Below are 23,441 nucleotides of genomic sequence, written 5' to 3' on the forward strand. Positions count from 1 at the left end.
TGATAAAAAAACAACCAATTTAACTTGACATGCATTGGTATCCAAGTTGGTTGCTGTGGCATTACTAAGTGGTTACTATAATATTCCAGGTGGTGGTTATTATGGTTTTGCTGAGTGTTTCCAAAGTGGCTTCTTTGGTGTTCCAAGTGGTTGCTAAGTGATCACTATAGTAGTCCAAGTGGTTACAATGTTGCTGCTAAGTGGTTACTGTGGTATTTTAGTGGCTGATGTTAGGTTGCTAAATAGTTTCTTGATGAGTGCTGCAGCGTGTTGTGCCATGATGTTCCTTAGTGACTCCTAGGGTGTCTAGTGAAATCATATCATCACAACTTTTAAAGGGTACCAAAGCTTTTACACCCCATTCATTCCCATGGTAAAATAAATAAAATCTGCCAAAAAATGTTAAAGGTTAATTCTATTGTTTTTTCATTCATTTTAAAATGTCTAGTCTCTAGTATGAATGAATGCCATGTGAGCTATTTTTTGTGAAAAAGTGCTTTGATGATCCAGTATAACACTGCTTTAGTCCGGTGCAGGAGTGGGGGGTGGAGAAACAATAGGACTGCACTGCGAGGCAGCAAGACGGACAACCATTTTAAAATAAATGCATTTTTACACTAGTCTTTACAACAGCCTTTGCAATGTCATATGTTGCTTTACAACATGTTTAATGCCCAGCTAAGTGCAGTTCAGCCATTGGCCTAGTCTTATATTCTCTGTAAAATGCAGAATCCACCGGAGATCCTATGTAAACCTATTTACTTACATAGAGGTGAGTAGTCAAGGTCTACCACCACCAGCGAAGTACCATTGAGATAGGTAGGTGTATGTTTAAAACAAGTAAAAATCCACCCCGGGCCCAGGGAGTTGGAACTAAACCCCAGGGTGGATTTTTACTTTACCTAGTGTAAACAGGACTGTTTTAAACATACACCTACCTATCTCAATGGTACTTCGCTGGTGGTGTTCCATAGACAAATTCTAACTGTTTGTTTCTTAGCTCTGATTTCATGGGCAAAATATTTGCACAAATAACACAGGAACGAACTGCCATGTTGTTCCTAGCACTGTTAGCTCCTATTCCAAAGTGGGTAAGGCCATGAATACTAAGTCACGGTTTCAAGTAGACACGGGTGCTTTTCCTGATCGACTTGTTTTTGTAAATATTTTCTTTTACTAGCTACTGCAGACAATGGAGGTTGAGGAACAGTTTCATGTGCAGCATGCATATACAACACAGAGAGATCTATTGTATTTCACAAAGAACAAGTAAAAGTGGATTTTAGCGGAAGGACACCTTTAAGCGTAAATAGTCTGATTACACAGTACAAGCCTGGAATGCTGATGTTATCTTAAAAACTGTGGGATGAGTTATACAGCGAAAATCCTGCAGAGAAACCAATAGAATAACAAAATATATAATACTTTAATACAAAAACAATGTCGATTTCTTTTGCTTTGCAATACACAGACATAAAGGGACCTATATGTATGTTTACTTGTAATATGGTTCTTCTAATTCCTTCAGTTGCTATAGAACCTTCAGAACCTTTAGTGTCTATGAACATTCATTGAGCTTCCAAAAGGTCCTTCACACCAGCATCTCATTTACAAACATGGATTTTTCAGAAAAACATCCCTTCAGGGGTTCTTTAGGGAGCCTAAAGTGGTTCTAATACAGCAGAACTGCTTCAGAAAATTCTATTGGCATATGTTTATTTTAATCAAGAGTGCAGGGTTGGTATAGGATCATCACACAGACCACTCAGGAGACTGCATGTGCTGATTGCTTGTTCCTCTGATTCTCTTTTTTTCTTTCTTCTTCTGTTTTTTTTTGACAGGAACAATAAAGCTGGGCTTTGAGGGAATCTGTGCAGCCAATTTTGCTTCTGTGTCATCTGCGCCAGTATCTGCAGAGCAACGGTGAGCAAAACATGTCTGTGCCTCAGTGCTGTACACATCAGCCTGCACACATCCCCATTTACTTCAAAAGAGCAGGGGGGAGTGTGTGTGTGTGTGCGAGAGAGAGAGGGAGATGGGGAGAGGGGGAGCGTGAGAGAGTGAGTGTGTGTGTGTGTATGCATGTGACAGAGGGAGAGAGCGGAAGAGAGTGTGGGAGGGAGATGGAGATGTAGCGAAAGGCAGCAGCAGCTCTGCCTCACAGTGCACCTCACACACAGGATCCTCAAAACCTTTAGGATTTCTAATGCAGCCTCTTGTTTTCTATACAGAAACAGTGCAAGGAGTGCTCCAGCTCTGACTGAACAGCGACGGAGTGGGACTCGTCCAAGTAGAAGAGAGGGATCATCTGCTTTTGCTTTATTTTGGAGAGGGCGGCCTCTTTTGACAGGCAAAAAAAAAGCAAAGAGGAGATGCTTCTGTAATCAAATTCAGCTGGACGGCATTCAAACTGCAGGGAAGACATCCACATGATCAAGGCTGCTGCACAACCTCACAACCTGTGTTCATAAGTGAATCTCTCTCTTTCTCTCTCTCTCTTTCTCTCTTTCTTTTCTCTCTCTTTTTCTCAGTACTCTACCTCTCTTCCCTTTACTTCTCTTTTTTTCGCTCCAGCTCTGTGCTTTTTCTCCAAGTTGAAAGCAGAGAATCCACCACACACAAGTCCTCATCATGGGCGATAAAGGCACAAGGTAAGAATTTCAGGCTTTTATTTTGTTTTACTGATAAATCAAAGCATAACATGATGATGCAAAGATTAGAGACTGTGTTACATCACTTCTCACATCATTATCTCTCATCCCTAACTGGTAACAGGGCTGTATATATCAGCAAGTACTTGACGATACGATATGTATCACGATACGTACAGGAGTTACGATACAATATATCACAATATGTTGTGAAATTGTAACTAAGGTGATATACAGCTCTGGAAAAAAATAAGAGACCACTTAAGTTTCTGAATTAGTTTATCTAATTTTGCTATTTATAGGTAAATGTTTGAGTAAAATGAACATTGTTGTTTTATTCTATAAATTACTTTTCTCAAACATTTCTCTCAAATTCTAAATAAAAATATTGTCATTTAGAGCATTTATTTGCAGAAAATAAGAAATGGCTGAAATAACAAAAAAGCTTTCAGAACTCAAATAATGCAAAGAAAACAAGTTCATATTCATAAAGTTTTAAGAGTTCAGAAATCAATATTTGGTGGAATAACCCTGGTTTTTAATAACATTTTCATGCATCTTGGCATGTTCTCCTCCACAAGTCTTAAACACTCCTTGGATAACTTTATGCCACTCCTGGCTCAAAAATCCAAGCAGTTCAGTTTGGTTTGATGGCTTGTGATTATCCATCTTCCTCTTGATTATATTCCAGGGGTTTTCAAAAAAAAAATCAAAGAAACTCATTTTGTCTTTGATTTTTCTTTGAATTAAAACGTATCAGTCTCTTTTTTTTCCAGAGCTGTATGGCGATTGTTTAAGTAACATTTTAGGAAAAAAACTACCATAGTATAAAAAACACACTTTTATATTTATAAAATCTAAGGAAAGAAAGTTTTGATGTATTTATGTAATCATAACTGTGGGAGCTAGCGACAGAGTATAACACTGTTAGTGGTCAGGGTTTAATAACAAAATAAATGAGTGACTGTTTACCACCAATTTGCCTCTAAGCTAATAATTTAACATTAACAAAAAAAATCGATACAGTATTCCAAAATAAAATATTGTGATACATGAATATAATAATATATAATTTTTTTAATTAGAGAAATGAATGTAATCTTCTTTGAATGTGATGCTTCTGTAGGTTTTGTAGGTTTTTCCTGTATGAGGATTCTGTTGCATATGTCAGTCAATCATAAAGGCTTGAGACATGTGCAAAAATGTGCAGAAGTTCAAGGTAGTCTCTTTTTGTGAATTTGTATTTGCATCATTATATTATATCAAAACAGTGTGTCTGCTTTTAAATATGAAGTGCTAAAAAGTAATACTTTTACCTAATTATGGCACAGTCGAACCTCATGAAGTTCAGTCTTAAATCTAAAGGTGACATACAGGATAAAAATCCCAAAAAATCCAATTGGACATGGATTTTTTTGGTGACCCATTTTTGCACATGAAATGTGTTAAATGGAAAAGAACCATTTTTAGTTAACATAGAATCGCCACATGATATACTGTATAGATTAAAAAGAAGAAGAAGAAGGTTTAGATAAAGAATATAAAAAGCTTTATATTCTCTGCTTAAATAAAAGATGGTTGGCTGGTTGACCAGTTTAACTCTTTACCAGTAAAAAGGGTTCGTTTTTGTTTGAGCTTGAGGGTTTAGCTGGTCTACAAGCCTGATCAACCTGTTATAGCTAGACAACCAGTACGACCAAGCATGACCAAGCTAGCCAAATGGAATGACTAGCATAACTAACATAACCAAGCTGACCGAAATCAAATGCAGCACACACTATGTTGTTTACTAGCTTATAGGGTATTTTATTGGTTGAGTGTCCAACTTTTCAACCACCCTGACCATCAAATACCAGCTTAGACAATCTAAAACCAGCTAAAAGAAGAAGCTGGTCTTAAAGTGGATTTTTCCACATTGCTGTATGAAGTGCTGTTTTTTTTTCTCTTTCAACAATATGAGATATTTTGAGAACCAAAATTGGTTATTTTTACCCCCAAAGTATTTAATGAAGAATAGCTTTAAGGAAAGGCTCAATACCAATCAACTCTTCCTCCAAGAACCTCCACCATCCAATGTCCTGTCCATGTTTTTTACATGTGAAAATATCTGCTGTTATCCAGTTTTTCCCATCAGATCTCTCCATCAGTTTGGGTTGTGAATCTGCAGGGCTGCATCTGTTAAGATTTTAGATGTCAGCCAAAGTATCACGCTGTGATTTGACTCATCTGGTCACTTCTTGGCTGTTGACATTTCACACATAGCTTGGTAACATAACAACAGCCCTGAAGTACTTGAACCTCTCTAACAAGGAAGTAGGCTATCCACCATATCTTTGCTCTCAGCAGGATAATGAGGCAATTATCCTCTTACAGTAATACCACAGCTCTCTGCTCTGGCTGCATTGTGCACTGTAAAATATCAGCAACAGCTGGAGAGGAATCCCCTAGTGACATGTGATGGATGCTTCCATCAGAAAGGCATTTGGCTGTTAACTATCTCTTTCTCTGAATACGAGCACATTGCGTCAAAACTCCTGCGAGGAACATACGTTTCCCCCCACTTAAATTTCATTTGATTCAGTTTATCTTTTCTTTTAACTCCAGTGATTTGATTCATATGTCTGTCTCTGATGCAGACATCCTCAGTGATTGGCTCTAATTTTGTGGAAAAGAGTAACTTGCGTATGGAGCCTGTTCTGGCTTAGGCAGTCAACCGAGGAAGAAATGAAAGAAATATAAGAGGAAAGAGGATCAGATAGCATTGTAGAAGGCAGTAAGTTATATTTATAGGATTATTGTGAAGCTTGTAGCTGTATACAAAAAACAAAGTGCCAGCTCATAGTGATGCCGACCTTAAAGAGAAAAGTGTTGGACATACGAAACACATATGAAATAGTAAAAAAAAGTTACACGATTCTTTAGAAAACAGAATTTGTTGCATCACATTGTTTCGAAACAATTTGAATGCTTTGCACTCGATGTCCCTAGCAAATTTCAAGCTGCTGATAGATGGAAAATGTTGTGTCTGACTTCAGAACTAATATTGTTATCAACATGGCACATGACTACATCACCACACCATCAAACCCCATAAAATCAAAGCATCTCCAAAGGTTTCCTATTTGAGATTTACTTTTCTTGAAAATACACTTCTTTCAGTTGTCTATAAGGCGAAGGATGTTGTTTTACCATTAAATTGTCACAATTTAAATAATTTCTAGGTTGTTTCATCTTTGAATTTCTAATAATTAGCATTATTAGTAATTAAAATTACTAACAATAGCCTCCTAAACCAAAAATCAGCCAAGAGTTCAAAAGAGAGCTCACACAACCAGGATAATAAATCAAAAGGGAAATCCAGAATCATCCAAGAGAACAGAACATGCTTAGAATGCAAAGAGAGTTTCAAATATATTCTGCAAAGTAGTAGACAGATGAACAGGTTTATATAATACAGATTAAATTAAACACAGGTATGTATGTGTGTGTTAAGTATTGCAGTGATGCAGATCTGAGACGCTATCTCTGATTGGTAGACTGGTAAATTTTGACCTTATCATCAGAGAGCGGAGGATAATGTTGAACTTGCAGATAGTGGACTCAACAGAGGAAATGAGAGAAAGCAGGACCATGACAGTTTCTTGCTCACATTGACTGAAAAATCTAAATACTGCACAATCACACCCCATAAAATTACTATATTTTGTACATTCATAAAAGAGTGTTTCTTGTGTAGAAATATTCCTTAGATTTTTTTTTTTATGTTAATAATCAAAATGTTACATGCAACAAACTGTAGGTCTGCAAGATAAAGGGGTACAACACATTATAATATTGTAAAAGACAAAGATTCATATAATCAGTTCTGAAATAGGCCATATCCATATTCAAAAGTTTTTTTTGTACAGGAGAAAAAGGAAGAAATATGCTGAACAATATTTTTGTTTTAACTGAACATGAACAGTACTTTTGTTAATACTCAGTTAATTGCTCCAGACAATAGGACCTGCTCTATTTCTTCTTTATGCTGATTTAAAAAAAGGGATCTTTTACAATCAGTTTAAATCATATTATATGAGATAACTTAAAATAATCACATAAAGTCCAGCACATGCTGGATGATGCTTTTAACAGAAAGTGGATCAGTTGTATCAGGAAATAGGCTTGTTTAAAATAACTGCATATACAAATTTACAAAATAAAATGTAAAAAAAAAAATATATATATATATATATATATATATATATAAAAATATATGGATCAAGTATCCATTTGCTTCCTATTTAAAATACACAAGCAAAATTGTCTATGTGCCAATCATGTTGCTACTCCTGCAGTGAAGTTCCTTTGGCCTCTGCTCAACACAGTGCTCTTCAAGTTCTAATCTAATTTGAAATGGAAAATACATTTATCAGGTCCTTTTTGGTAAATTATCAGTTTTTGCATAGTCTGTGTTTAGAGGAAATGTATAAAAAAATAGATTAATTACACCTTTACTACATTTAGATTTGTGTAGCTGAGTTTGTGCTTAATAAAAGCATGTGTAGCATTGGCATGTGTCCACTTGAGGTGTAACTACCTCAGACTGGTGTGAAAGGCCAGTCTCCAGGGGGTTAACCTTTTACTACCTTATCATATTTCTCAGCCACAATCACCCACAGATAGTATCAGTATTCATGAATGGTTTATGTTACCATTTCTAACATATTTATTTTGACATATTTTAGTATATTTTACCCCATTTCATACTAAATAATTACAGATATGCTGGATTTACCTCACACATATATTAAGTGCATTGTGCATTAGCTCTGCAGTAATTGACAGATTTGTTAAGCAATTTGACGATAAATATTCATGAAATATTGCACTTGGCTGCTGCTTTCAGATTGCTAGTAGAAAATCAGATTGCTTACAGCCGTGAATGAAAGGTTAGGCTAAAGAAATGTTTATCTTTTGCACACACACAGGTAGGAGTAGATGAAACACCTGTCTAATACAATTTCAAAGAGCTCTTAAAGGTCGTGCTGTGAAATGACTTTAAAGCACTAATCTTCTGGCTATAAAACAGTGACTATATGAAGGTCAAAAAAACAGTCCTATCCCACAAATTCCTTGTAACTGCAAAATGACAGCTTTACGTGGAAGTGCTTGATTTTAAATGATTGATTTTAATAGTTTGAAGCTAATGTCCATTAGTTTTGGGATTTAGGGCCCTCTCTAGTAAGAATGGATAATTGCACCAAGCATGCGGAAAAATCATTTTAAACTGGGCGGCTGTGATGCGGTCTCCTTTCAGAGCGGATGAATCTGATTCCAGGTTATGTTCAGTTAGAGAGAGAGAGAGAGCACTCAGTCAGAAACTTCACTTCTCCATTGCTCCACCAGCCTCACGCGTTCAGTAAAACTGAGCTGGATCCTCTTTTAGAGGCTGTACGTGTGACCTAAGCACGTAAAGACGCGTGACATGGCCAGAAGAACTCCCCCGAAAATCAATCAGACACCCCAGATTTTAGAATGAATATATTAGGCTTAGCATTGCTGCACATTCCTTTACACTGGTACCATTAAACACAAAATGTTATACATTCTCCACTCAGAAATGCTTTTGCTTTTAGTTTAGAAACATACAAAATAATACAGTCTGAAAGTGCCACTTTGATCTGAAAGCGATGATATACTGCTAGTTTTGCTTCCAGGATTTGTTGGTATTTTGAAGAATCTGTTCTCCCCTCCTCCAGTGCATTGTTGCTGATGCCACTGGCACCAACGCAACCAAAAACATCATAGATGCTTCAAAGAAGGCAATTTGGTTATATTTTTTATAAAATGCATAAATGCACAAGATGGTTTCTAAAGGTCATCTGGTAGACCACTCTGAATTTATTTTTAGAATTTAATGATTTAGATTTTTTTTATTATTATTATTTATATGTTAAGAAAGGCAAAGTAACTAGGATTTGCTGAAAACATTATGTTATGTTTGCTTAGCCATAGAGACTCAATAAAAGTGTGATTTTGCCAAGCTGTTTTACCATGCTTACAGTATGTTTAAGCCATGTTCTTTTTTTAAATAATAAAAAGATTTTCTATGTTGAATTTTTTTTTACAAGGGAATTGAAAGGTTTAAATTAACTGGACCTTAAACAGAAAATGACTGCTCTTACCCACCATGTGTTACTGCAGCTCATCTGCTGTTGTTGTTTCTAAATTGGCATGCAGCAAATTCACACCGACCAGATGGGCAGTGGGGAGCATGCAGCTTCATCTTGCAACATATTTAGCTTGTGTTATCAAAACCAACCAACTAGCCTTAATGAAAATGCCTTCTTTCTTTTTAAAATCTTAGATGTGGCACTTTTAGAAAATGTTTTTCATGCTTCAACAACTTTGTCTGAAAGAACAGGACAGACGTTCATGACAGATGCCTCTGTCAGCTACACAAGCTGTTACACATCTCTTTTCCATTGTGGAGACTGTGGTCTGATTCCAATTCAGAGAAAGATCCCTTCAACTTCACCCACAACCCCCCCTCCACCACAACTCCCAAATCTTCCTGAAATACATTGACTTAAAAAATATATATTTTTTATCACCTGAAAATGTATTCTTATTTAAAGTTACATAGATGTATGTCACCAGATTTGATCATATTCATCCACTTGAGTGTTTATGGTTAATATTCACCTTGACATTCTTCTTAAGAATTTGCTGATACAATCTAGAGTTCACAAATCCTTCTATAACAAATCCACGTTGTTGTAGCCCCAAGGCAAAAAAGCATACCCAAACCATGATACTGCCATCCCCATGCTTTACTGATTGTATGTTGTTCTTAAACTGGAATGCAGTGTTTGTTTTTTGCTTTTCTTTTTTTAATGAAAACTGCACTCATTGCAGCATTAAGATGAATCACCTTATCTGTACATTTTAACTGTTTTTTCTTCTGTATATGATGTATTTTGTACATTCATTATGTTCCACAAAAAGAACAGTCCAGAAAAAAAAACACAGAAAGCCAAATATTACTTTGACTTTCAGATCTATGATGAGTGTGTATCTAAACATCTGATTACAACTTAAAACACATTTACAACAGAATCCTGTTCATGCATTTTCAAAATGCTGATTATGTCACTGTTCACTAACAGGAAGGGGAAAATAATATTATTCAATAATACAATATTTAACCTTCCACCACCCCCACCTATTACCGAGGGAAAACTCAGCCCAGAAACCCTCCCTGATCCTGTTTTACGTCATAAATACGTCATGGAAGGAAAATCCATTACAATATGAGAGTCTTTCTGACCTTGTGTTGTAGTCTTACTCTGTTCACAGTGAATATTAAACTCAGCAGAACAGAATATTAGTCCAATATTATAAAAAGTTACATCTGGCAATTCTCTAGTGAGTTATAGTTTCAGTGTTTTTAACACACACTACGCATAGATTAGATATTTGTATCAGTTTATTGTGTGTTAACCAGTAATATTAACAATTAAATCTCTATGCATAATTATGCTTGTGAACCAGTGTTTACTGATTAAACAGAGTAGGCCACATTTATTCTTCTCATTTTTTATTTACTACAGTAAAGATGATTTCTGCTGGACGATTTAGCTTTTTTATTAGCACGGACAGTTCTAGACAGAAGCTGCCTGTCACAATCATTACAATCAAAACCACTCCACCTCCACTGTAGGTGGCAATACAGCTCTGGAAAAAAAATAAGACACCACTTAAAAATGATAAGTTCTTTGATTTTACCAAATTAAAAACCTCTGTAATATAATCACGAGGAAGGTGGATAATCACAATTTGTTCACTAGGAGTGGCATAAAGTTATCCAAAAGCAGTGTGTAAGACTGGAGGAGGAGAACATACCAAGATGCATGAAAACTGTAAAAAAACAGGGTTATTCCACCAGATATTGATTTCTGAACTCTTAAAACTTTAGGAATATGAACTTATTCTCTTTGCATTATTTGAGGTCTGAAAGCTGTGCATCTTTTTTGGTATTTCAGCCATTTCACATTTTCTGCAAATAAATGCTGTAAATGACAATATTTTTGTTTGGAATTTGGGAGAAATGTTGTTTGTAGTTTATAGAATAAAACAACAATGTTCATTTTACTCAAACATATACCTATAAATAGCAAAATCAGAGAAACTGATTCAGAAACTGAACTGGTCTCTTATTTTTTCCAGAGCTGTATATGGGATAGGGTGGTCCTATACACTCTCTAAGCCCTAATTAGAATTGTCCAGGGAGGATGTATTCTCCTTTCTCTCTGAACTAAAGCAGCACAACAAACATGGCATTTATATGTTTACTGTTATTAAGCAACAGAAGCTTATTAAAACAGTAATCATTGAAAGGGCTGCTGTTAGGCACAGTTGTTAGGCAGAACAAAGTCAAAGTAAAATGAGTTATTGTTTTTATAAAAGAGCAACAGAACAGTATAATACTCCAGCGATGAGGGCTGTAGGCTATGGTTGCCAAGCAACAATGGTTAGTCTGTAAACAACACAATGTTTTAATGCTGCGTTTCTGTATGCAGAAAGACGTTTATGGCTATAACCAAAATGGATCCCTATTTAAATATTATTGAGTACACTATTGAGTATAATCGTACAATCTTAAAGTGGTATTTAACGTGATTTTGAAAGCACTATAAACTACCACAAGGCACTTATAGCTTGTATTAAACATTGTAGCTCAGGATATGAACTGAATGTCTTTATATTAAACAACAGAAAGTGGAGCAAACTGAAGCCAAAATCATTTGCTCAAAGTTATTGTGTTATGGAGTTATTGAGCATTTAGATATTTTCCCACGCAGTTCATTAATGGCAGGCTTATTTCTGAAAAAATATATAGTGGCTTGCAAAATCAACTTTTTTATTTCATAAAAAAAAAATTTAAAACCTTATATCATTTTCGAAATTCAAATAAAAATAGAAAAATCTTATTCTAAAACCCCTAAATAAAATCTAGTGCAATCAATTGCCTTCAGAAGTAACTTAATTAGTCCAGCTGTAATTTAGTCTCGGTATAAATACACCCATTCTGTGAAGGCCTCAGTGGTTTGTTAAAAAACCCTAAACAGGTCAGAGATAAAGTTGTTGGAGAAGAAGGGTTAGGTTGTGAAACATAGTTCAAGCTTTGAGCATCCCAAGGAGCACTGTTCAATTCATCCTCAAAAAATTGGAAAAAGTATTCCACAACTACAAACTACAGAGACATGGCCGTTCACCCAAACTGACAGATTGAGCAAGGAGAAGCAGCAAAGAGGCCTATGGTCACTCTGGAAGAGTTGCAGAAATCCACAGCTCAGATTGTACACTCCAAAAATCTTTTTTTTTTTATGGAAGAATGGCAAGAAGAAAATCATTGTTAAAAGAAATACAGAAGAAGCGCTGTTTGCAGTTTGTAGCAACAAGGCATGTAGGAAAACAGCAAACGTAAAAGAAGGTGCAGAAACCAAAGATAAACTTTTTGCCCTAAATGCAAACCTCAATATGTGGCAGAAAAGTAACCCAGCTCATTACCCTAAACACATTATCCCCACTGTAAAACATGGTGGTGGCAGCATCATGCCATGGGGATGCTTTTCTTCAGCGGTTACAAGACCATATTAACATAACAATAGGCTGTCTATGTGCCTGCAGTAAGACCAATGGTGATCTGGCATTGTACAAAATTGCATCCCACACCATGACACCAGGCCTTCTGAACATTTGTTGATGAGTTGTTGGTCATCTCCACTATGACAAAGCAGGACATGTCACTTGGACGAGACTCGTTGATGATCTGCTGCCATTCTGAGTCACTCCATTACAGTCTGGAACAACTACCCACTGGGTAGTTCCATTCATTCCTGTCTATTAATTTCCTTTGGGTACAGATGTTATGAAGACTTCAGGACATACCATCTGCAAATATGGCTCGACCAATCAGATTTTATAACTGAAACTAGACATTTTATAATGTTCTATTGCATTATTATGATTGACAGGCTTTATCTGTACCTGTAAAGCCTGTAAAATGGACTAACAGCAGGAAGTCTGTAGGATTCACATTAGCCACCGAATCTCACCCTCTGAAGTTAAAACTCTTATTATAATGTGACACAGCAGAAGGTCACACAGATTGACTGTCTGAAGGCTGGATATAAATACATAGGTCCGGTCCACTCTAATTGACCCCTCACCCACATGACATGAAGCCATTAGATCTGTCATGTGCCAGGGCAGATCACACTGTGTTCTGGCAGCTATAGACTAGACTGCTGACACTGTACTCTGCCTCAACACACTCAACCCCAGCATCCCTCTCTACCCTAAATGCTCTCTGTTGCTGCGTTTTTCGTTTCTGCAGCATAAAGCATGTTTGACACCACACTATAAGTGTGCCTGCAGGTTCAGCTTTTATCTAAGCATTGCTCCTAGGTATTTACCTTCTCATTTATTTATTTTTACTTTGGATTTAATAACACATGTTCAAGGAATGTTTGTATTTAAGCATTATGAGAGTATACGCTAGTTGGAATATATTTAGCTTTAAGGCTAGAGTAGGCTAGGGTGGAAGGGAGTATTTGTCTGGACTCTGAATTCATTTATCGATCAGGCTTAAAAGCATCTGACGGGAGGAAAACACATGTCTGCTGTTGAATTGTCTCAAGGCACTACTCAAATTGTTTGTCTTTTACTAGTGTCTCATCCTGTCATTCTGTGTGTGCAGCATCATGTAGGGCAACATGTATTCTATTGTAAAATTGCTTTTGCTTCTTTTCAGGTACTTACTAGGGCTGGACGATATGGCCAAAAATATATATTACAGTTTGTTTCTTAATTTTGATTGATATGATATAGCTCCAGTATTAATATGAACATTACGAAAGCTACAGAAAGCTGCTAGGAAGATCTTTATATAAATTTGCCAACTCCACCCTGTGATAAATATCAGTCAGTGACCGATGCAGTAACTTATAAATATTGAAATACAGGAAATGTGTTTAAAATAGGGCTATAATCATTAACGTGTTATTTTTTTTATGCGATTAACTATGCCACCAAGTTTGACCCCAACTTCTGCCGTTATCTGCCACGATCCTTATTTGGTGTATACTAGTAGTTTTTGATTGACTATTTTCTGGTACAGTTCAATCCAAAATGAACAAGTCCATTAATAATGGAAAACTGTCCTGGCCCCAGGGCAGTAGTCTGAAACCATCATACTTCCACCACCATGCTTAACAGGTGGGAAGCCATTCTTATACTAAAATTAGGCCTGTCACGATAGGAATTTCTTTGTGGGAGATATATTGTCCCAGAAATGATTGCGATAATTGATATTATTGTCATTGTCAAGACCAATGTCACTGATATAATAATAATAATAATAATAATAATAATAATAATAATAATAGAATATCATAACAAAAATATACAAAAAAATAATAATAATCATAGTTTTGGAATTAAATATTTTTTTACTGCAGTCCACAATGTGTGTATGGAGTCTCAGTTATTGAAGCATTGGTCTGTTATTGCTTGCTAAAATAATCTTCATTGTTATACATGTGAACAAACATACAAATAAACACAGTAGACGATATCACAATCTCAAATATTATTGAGTTAGTGTCCATTTATTGTACGATAAGTTGATAATGTAATTATTGTGACAGGCCTACCTAAAATACATGTTTGCCAAACATTAATCGTTTCTCTTTATGATTTGATGATGATAATGATGATGATAATGATAAATGGGCAGCAGTGTTCTTTTTAAAGAGTTGTGGCTTAATCTGTGCTATTTTGCCATTAACAACATCCTTCTTTAATGTTTGCCAGGGGTGAACTTGTGAATATTGTTCAAAAGTTAGAAAATCTCCAAAAAATGAAACCTGCCCTACAAAACAAACAGTCCAAAAACCCAATACTGTAATTACATTTGTATTTATGATGAGTGTATTTAAACATCTGACTACAGCATAGAACAGACTTACACCAGAATCATATTATTTTTATTCTTTTGACTCAAAACACAGTGCAGCTACAGAGCAATAAGTTAGATGTGTGCCGATGGGACTGCCAATGCTCTTCTCCATTGACTCAGAAAATAATGTTATGAATGAGCAGTTTTTCAAGCATTCTCCCAGTTCTTTCTTCTCCCTTATAGAGTGCTATTTATACAGGCCTGATGAAGTCTTTTTTTTTTTATTCCTAATGAATGTGCTTAAATCCCACACGTGGTATGATGTCATACGGACTCACTAAGATCTGTTAACTGGGTTGAATGAGGCTATACAGCATAAACAGTCCTAGACTTCAGTCGCTATGTTTAGTTGATGTCTACACACACATTTGGAGTTGCACAGTATAAAGAACATTTAAGGCAACATAAAGCTTTGTGTAAGTGCCTACACTGAGCACTGTGCCTACACCAGCAGCCTGTCAAAGTAATGGACCTATATTGGGGCCAACAGCAACCAAATTCTTGGCCTAATTCAATCCCATTTTAAGTTAATAAGTCAAAGTGTTGAAACCCTAGAGGCAAAGCAGCTTAATAAACTTGATCCAGACTAATTTTAGTGGATTTTGAGAAATTTGAGAGCTTTTCCTTTAGGCAGTGCCAGCCATATGCTATCTTTCCCACTGAAGACAGCAAGGAATGTAATTTCCCCCCTCTTGTTAAATATGAATGCAGCCAACATGAAAAGATGCTAAAATGAGCAGTTTGCCTCCTCGTTAGTGCATAAAAGCCCAGATTAGCTGAAATCTTTAAGATGAGGAGCTTTTTGTTAAACACCACAGCTGTGCTCTTTTAGAAATATAATAATAGTGAATTATGTGGAAGGATGTTCAAGGCTTATTTATAGCTGATAATTAGCTATGCGGGCGCACACAGGTATTAGATACTGTACATCCGTAGAGCACACAATGCAGTTTCTACATATGGGAATATGGGAATTTTAAAGGGCCAGTGTGATCAATGTTTTTGAATTTATTAGTTATTTTCTCACACATTAGACTCACATATAACATTTATGTGGTTTCTACAGAAAAACCTATCACACATTCCAGTCTTAATTTGTCCCTGTTTGTGTTGATGTAGACTGCCTTTGATACTGATATATGTAAGAGATTTCTATTAGTATATTTGGCTGCATGTATTTTGTCTTCGTCAAGAAGCAGTCCAGCTGAAACGTTCTGTATAACATCAGTGTAAATGGGTGGGCTAAACTGCTTTATGCTAAATAGGTGGAGGTATATTTCACAAACACAGAATTTAAAATGGGCTCTTGGACTTTTGCAGATTAATTTCCATATATGTACTGTATGGACTGCAGAGTGGAAGAAGGTGTTCTTTAAATTGTTAATAATACCTATGTTTACATGCAGAAAATACACTGACCATGTCCTATTGTTTATTAATCAGGTTATTGTTCATATTCTAAATGAATCTACTCATTTCTAAAAGAGAGAATATTTCTCAAGATATATGGGCTCTTTAAAGCTATATATGTGAATATTTATGTTTATACTATATCAGGCTCCGCCAAAAACCAGGGTATAGAATATTGGGAGAAATATATTAATACTAAGTACTGTTATTTAATTTTAAGTATGTTGGTCTCTGTCCATTTATAGAGCTCAGAGCCTGGTCTTATACAGCTCTGAAAAAAATTAAGAGACCATTTAACTATTGTTTTTTTTATGATTTTACCTAATTTAAAACCTCTGAAATATAATTAAACACCAGAAGTTATCAAAAAGCAGTGTGTAAGACTGGTGGAGGAGAACATGCCATGATGCATAAATTTATAATATGAACTCGTTTTCTTTGCATTATTTGAGGTCTGAAAGCTCTGCATATTTTCTGCAAATAAATGCTTTAAATGACAATATTTTTAATTGGAATTTGGGAGATGTTGTCTGTAGTTTATAGATAAAAACATTAATGTTAATTTTACTCAAACATGAACCTATAAATGCACAAATTAGAAAAAACTGATTCAGAAACTAAAGTGCTCTATTATTTTTTCCAGAGCTGTAAATAGCTACAGGCAGCATTGCAAAGATGACTGCCCAGTGAACAGATTTTCTATGACTTTTATATATAAATGTCATACATAATTGGTAGACCCAGCTTACCTTATAAATCAGCAAGACTCTCCAAGATCAGTGTTTTTTTTCAATGTGAACAATAAATACCTTGCAGAATAGGTTAAACCTCTTCACATTTGACACAATGTCTGCAGAATCATTTAATGGTTCCAAGGCTGGCAGAACCCTGGCATAAACAATACCAAACTATTCTTTTAGCATTTACATACTACATAAAATCTGGAATACATCATTGATTTACACAAATCCTCGATTTATCTTCTGAATAAAATACTAATGTATATGTATTATACTGCATTTACATTTTATGAATTGCTATTTTCAATTATTTTAACTAGAATAACTTATTTAAATCAGTCTCCTGAATCAGTCTACTGTTCCTATAAATGTAATACTGTGTGAGCATGTAACACAATATAATATGTGGTCAGTATGAAGAGGATATATAAGGGCTGTATCTTTAGATGGTGGATTGTGGATTTGTTTCAGTTATTGGTTTTTGGCCTCCATTTAGAAATACAATAAGCTGAGCGTCTAGGTTGCTCCCTGAGCAACATTAAATTGATCATGGATTATCCTAGTATTTAGAGTTTTAGCTTGATCCGTAGCATTAACAGAAATCAGGCAGTAGTCTAATGCCTAATCCAGAAAGAAGGACTGTTGCTGAATCTGCTGTCATCATTGTTTTTGCTGAGGGAATGCACAGTGCATGGCACTACATGGAGCTATAGCTTATTTGAGATAGATATAGCTATCTTTTATTTATAGTTACATCACATATTTCAATCTTGACCACAGCATTACTGTGGACGTGTAACAGTATTGGAGTGATTTTATCATTCCTGCACATGGATGCAATGTACCAAAAAACCTGATTCGAAGCTGAACTCAGACAGATTTATAACACTAGAAAGAGATTCATCTTAGCTTAGCTTGGAGTTCTGCCTGATCAACAGCTGCTTTTCCACAGTAAAGATGGGATTTGGCAGCAAATGTGTAGAAGATGTACACTCCTCATTATTAAGGTGCCAAGAAGGATTCTTAGAAGTTATGCCAGAAAAATGAAACAGTTTGAGAGAATATTTCATAACAATGTATGATTTTTGTACATGACTGACAGAGTAGTATTTACTTGTAAAAAAGTCCTAATAAAGATTCTTTTGGCCCAGCAACATTTTATGTATTTAAAAAAACAGAGATTTGTATCTTATTTTTCGTCCTTGAAAACAGAATTTTTGGAAAACTGTTTTTGGTGTTGTCATTGGGGCCGGAAAAAGTAGTATCTCAGTACTCCCTATGTAGTGAACAACATAAGTCCTAAAACTACAAAGTTTACATGCAGATAGCACTAGATTTTAGATTTTAATGTATGAATAAATTTAAATACTAATATACTAATTTATGAAAAATATATATAATGTGTTTTGTGGGGTTTGAGACCATGCCCTAATACTCAGTACTAAAGACCCAGACTGCAATAAAAGTACCGGTATATGTGCTCTATCAAAAAGTAACTTAGGTTGAATTCGAAGTGTTCTTTAAAGAAGAACTCCGGTGTAAAATGGACTTTTGGTGAAGTAAAACATGATAAAAGGTACTTTTTTTATCCAGGTTCAAAGTAGTTTCACACCTCCTTGCTAGAATCCAGAGAGCTCTGACATTTAAAGCGAGGCATTAATAACCTAAAAAGTGCACAAGAACTTATTAAAAACCTCTGTTTACATCCTGTAATGCTAGCTTCAGCTCCGTGCACCGCCATCTTTGGTATGTCTGACAATGACAGACAATAGATACAGATACAGCACTTTTAGTACAGTAGTGAAGTAGATATACTACGTTATTATACATTTCTGCCAGGGTTTACATCAGTGTAGCGTTTGCATGCTCATGCAAAAAAAAAAAAAAAAAGACTATCAGTGGGTCTGAGGATTATAAACTTTTCAGGTGTTGAAGTCCAAGAGAACACAATTGGTCATTTCTATGGGTGGGTAGATGGCACACTCTTTCCTTAATACTTGTAATGCTGTGGGTGCAAACGTCTGTTAGCTAATGTATCAGAGGTGGGGATCTGGTGTTTTCCTCTGAGCGCACTGGCTACCTGATAATGCTGCATCAGTCAGGGTGACTGGCTACTACGCTACACCAATAAGAGTCTTTAGGGCAGACTCCTAACACTACATTGACCCACCTCTGTAATAGAAATAACCTTGTAAGTCACTCTGGATAAGAGTGTCAGCTAAATGCCATAAATATAATTAACTTATATATATAAAAAAATATATATATATAGGGAGCGTGATTCTTGTAAGGCATTCCTTCAAATAATACTTATCTTCTTTTTTCTTTAGAGTGTATATTTTCAGTGATGTTACATGTATGTGAAAAAAAGTATGCCACGTGGCCTTCTCTTTTATGATAATTTCATACACAATTCATCTACAGTGAATGCTTCAACCTTACAGTAAATGTTGATATTATGTGCCACACATTGGCTGCTCCATGAGACAGGCAGAAGAAGATTGAGCTGATTCAGCTTCAGGACCCGATAGAGATAGCCTGTGCATTACTTCTGCATGCACTCATTTAAAATTCATACACACTTTACAGTCACTTACTGTATGTTGCTGGGCTATTAAAACCCAGAGTGAAAGAGTGCACGGAAGAGCTTAAAAGCTTTCTCTAGCTTATGGTGCCTCTTAGGTTGAATTTAATGAAAGCCTTTTTTGGGGGTCCCACCTCCTAGTTAGCACATCACAGGATGGGCCTTTGTAAAGCAGCAATTAGCGTGTGATGTATTACTCTACACATATTCGCAATCCTTTTGAGGATTGCATGTTAGCATCAGTCTCATTTGCTAAGAGGTTTTAAACCTGTACTTGTCACAAAGACAAATGAACTCTAATTTTCATTCAAGTGCAGGGCCAGTAAAATAACGTACTATAGCAGTTAGCATTTAGTCACAGTCAGTATCCTTTGCACATAAGAACCACACCATGACACAGTGACATAACCATTTAGTTTAGTTTTCTATCATGTTTTGTAAGAAAAAAAGCCTTTTGGAGATGATGCTCTAGCAGTCTCTTTTTATGCTTAATTGAATTTAAATTGGGGTGTTAAATTGGACTGTTGAATTGGGCCATCCAGACCTCTCCTTGTTCTCCCCTGATGAACTGATGATTCCCCTGATTGCGAAGGCAGAGTGCAATTACTGTCTCGCTGCATAGCAACACTGCCCTGCAATTCTACAGGTATAAGTGGAAGACAGACAATATGGTTCAAAGCTCTTCTGAAGTGATGAATGTACCCATTCTATTTAGATTATTTCAGCTAATTAAAGATATACATTTTACTTAGAACAAGACCTAGTATATTATATATTAGTACTACAATTTGTTTCTTCAGTACTTAAACCAGTTGCCTAATAACTATGTTGCTTGTCTTTTGTGCATTATTTTTTTAAAGCTCTATCCTCCTTTTTTTTAAGTCTTCAACATACATACCTTTTGAAGTAGCCATTGGGTTTTAAGGTGTGTTAAGGATTTTAAATCTGTTGTAGGAGCATTTTTTTTCATCTTCAAATTCGTCTTCATAAACAATGTTACGTGTTACGTTTGTTTCTAGAATTCTCTATTATTTAAAGTTAATTAATAATTTAAATTTTCAGAGTACAAGGTAGCTGTGTAGAAGAGCCCATGCTGCTAGCTGATATCACCCTGACTTACCGGAGCACTCAGGGTTCCTCAATTTAGCTCTGTCGGTTAGCCGGTAATGCTAATGCTAATGCTCCAGCTTAAGTGGAAATCTGTAAATCTAAGCTTACTGTAAATAAACAGAAGCAGTTTACTCACCCAAGTAAAAAGTTTTCAGGAGTGAAATCTGTGTAGATTAACATCAAGCGCTCGTTTGACTTATATGTTTTTCTTTATTTAAAAAAAAAATACACTTTTGCTTACTTAACTTAGCTTAGCATTACAGTTCTTGGCACCCACCGGGAGACCTGCTAAATTAGAAGGAAAACATGGCAACACCCTTGTTCCTTACTAGTGTCGCATAATGCGCCTTATAATCCAATGTGCCTTATGTATAAAAAAAAAATAGACCAGAAAATAGACATTTATTGATGTGGTGTGCCTTATAGTCTGAAAAATACAATAACTATGAGTGAACAGTGTAAATGAAACAAAAACAAAACTGATACTGATACTAATTTAAACCAACATTACATTTTCTGCTCTGCCAGTTTTTGCATGTGTGCAATCAGAAATGATTAATTTCATCAGCATCACTCAGACTGTATTAAAACAATAATTCAGCTCTTATTCCTTTTTAGGATTCCAGGTTTTTTCTTCGTTTGTTAGATATTCAAATATCTTTATTCTGGTGGCCATGTACAATTCTGTCCTGCTGAAATGTATTAAAGAAAGCTGTAGGGTTTGCTTGTCTGTGTGCTTTGATTCCTTTGAAGAATACGCAGACAAAGACTGTAAAACCTACGTCTTTCATAACGGAGAGACTCCGACGGCTTTATTCAAATGAGACGAAATGTAGGTCAGAGGAGAAGCCTGCTTTTTGAGGAGTATGCTTATACAGCATGATTAAACTTTAAAATGTAGCCCATATCTGTTCACTCTGAATCAGGGCAACGGTAGAGGTCCAATTACTCAGATCATGACATGCTTTAAACTTAGTCCAATTTGTTGGCTCTCATTTGTTTTGCAGGAAATATAAATCTAATCTAAATATTTTAGTTCCTTACCTGCTATCTAAGAGAGTTGCTCAGCAAGCAGGACTTTTACATTCTTTACAAATTGATAAAGAGAACTGCAGTAGATTTTTGCTTTAATTGTTGTCAATCCGTTAGTAAATTATGGTGTAATCCACCTGTAAATCAAAAGTATAAGTCGAGAACCTGGATAACCAAATGCAATCAGGCAGAAAGAAATACTCAGTAGGCGACAACATGAGTTGGCAATACAGTTGGCTGAAACAGACTGGCAAATACTAATGGGGTAATGAGTCACAGCTGAGAGTGCTAAGTGGATTTGGAACAAGAGAATATTTCAGAATTGGTGGGTTAGGGACAGGTGGTGATGCCACACGCATAGGATTATGGGGAGTGGAGTCCTCTATGGAGGCAGGAGGAGAGTGTGCGATCCTTCTTTGAGTTAGCTTTTTGCTAGTCTTGCTTTCTCCTGAAGTTTTCCTTACAAACAGCCTCTTAAAAATTCCCTACTGGCCAGAAGTTGTAAGTTTTGGAGGCATAGACATCAAGACTGTTACATAGACATACATTTTTTCATTTTAAGGCATTAATAATTTTATATGTTCCGAAACCTGTGGTCTGTGCAAAAGTAAGTGTTGTGTATTTTCTCAAATTATAAAAAATAAATAGCACTTCTCTTTGTTAGTTTGACATAGATTATGTATTTACTTTAGAAAATCATCAATCATTTCACCAATGATTTCTGGCTCAAACTTGTGCACAAGACTGTCATTTTTTTTTTAGATTTGCCATTTGTGTGATTACAGTGAAATTTAATAATTGCTCAGAAATGTCCAGCACAGTTGTACTACCCACAAGGCCTCACATTTCCTCGCTGTAATTACTCTAAGTGGTCTGGGTTTGTAGTCGGGAGCGTCCATTGACTTCTGTCATTAGTCTGCATTTGCCTAAGCTGCTGGAGCATGGCTCTGAGTTGCTTTATCGCTTTCTTGTGAACACTGGATGAGAGCGATATTCTCTAAAGAGGCCAGTTCAGATGTTCCGGCACTTCACAGAAGCTGGAGTGAGGCTTTTGGATTAGAGAGGCTCATATTTAGCTGCCAGTTAGCTCTGTAGTAGCAGATGTGAAGCATGAATGCATATGACAAGCAAAGTAGGCTCTGAATAAATCTGGTAAAAAGAATAAATTAATAAATTAATTCATTCATGTTTTCATGCCAGTTCCATTCTTTGTTTCCATTTTATAAACATTTTACTACAATTGAACAAATAGAAACTGTTAATTAACAGGATTTACTTAAAGTAAATCTTTGATTAAGGGTTAAAGTAAAATTTAAAATGAATGTAAAAATGTATGCTTTTAATTATATCTTGGCAAGAGAAAGCCTCCTATATTTAGGTGGCATCTAATATTTACTTTTAAGAGATCCTGGTAAAAGTGTTACAAGATTGTAGGGGTGTCACGATCTCGATATTTTATCGAAATCGAATCGAAATGAGGTCACGATCTCGAGTATCGAAGTCAAAAAGAGGATCGACGATCCCTCCCGCGCGCGCTACGCAAATAGCGCAGCGCGCTACGCAAATGGCGCGGCACCAACACAGCGCATCCTATTCATTTAAATAGAGATAGCCACTGCATGAGCGCAGTCGGCGGGAGTGTGATCACTGTTTTTATCTGTCGGGGGAGGGGGTTGGGCGCGCAGGTTTTGTATCTGTATCTAACGGAGGGGTGGGTGCGCGCAGGTGAGAGCGTGTGAACTCGCTGAAATGCGTGTGTCAGTGTGACTTGAGAACACTGACTATAGATCACAGTGAGGTGGATTAAAAATCTTAAACTTATAATTGACTACACCTGTTGCTTTCCATTGAATTAAAAAAACATCTTTCTCTCAGATAAAGTAAACACAAGCGTGTTTCTGACTAAA

General features: G+C 36.0%; 1 protein-coding gene across 3 annotated transcripts in view; it reads left to right on the forward strand.

Annotated features, from left to right (window-relative positions):
- The window catches only part of arrb1 (arrestin, beta 1), a 39,844-nt gene that overhangs the window by 1,160 nt on the left and 15,243 nt on the right, over window positions 1–23,441 (forward strand). Inside the window, exons 2-3 of one of the 3 annotated variants that reach the window (XM_022685460.2) lie at window positions 1,842–1,923; window positions 2,232–2,651. In XM_022685460.2, the coding sequence (XP_022541181.1) occupies window positions 2,632–2,651 (20 nt within the window). In that variant the 5' untranslated portion in view covers window positions 1,842–1,923; window positions 2,232–2,631. Of the gene's footprint in view, window positions 1–1,841; window positions 1,924–2,084; window positions 2,652–23,441 lie in introns of those variants that run through there. The other 2 variants (XM_022685461.2, XM_049467174.1) reach the window with 2 other exon arrangements.

Source organism: Astyanax mexicanus, chromosome 18 (assembly GCF_023375975.1).
Source record: "Astyanax mexicanus isolate ESR-SI-001 chromosome 18, AstMex3_surface, whole genome shotgun sequence".
NCBI classification, from domain to species: Eukaryota; Metazoa; Chordata; class Actinopteri; order Characiformes; family Acestrorhamphidae; genus Astyanax; species Astyanax mexicanus.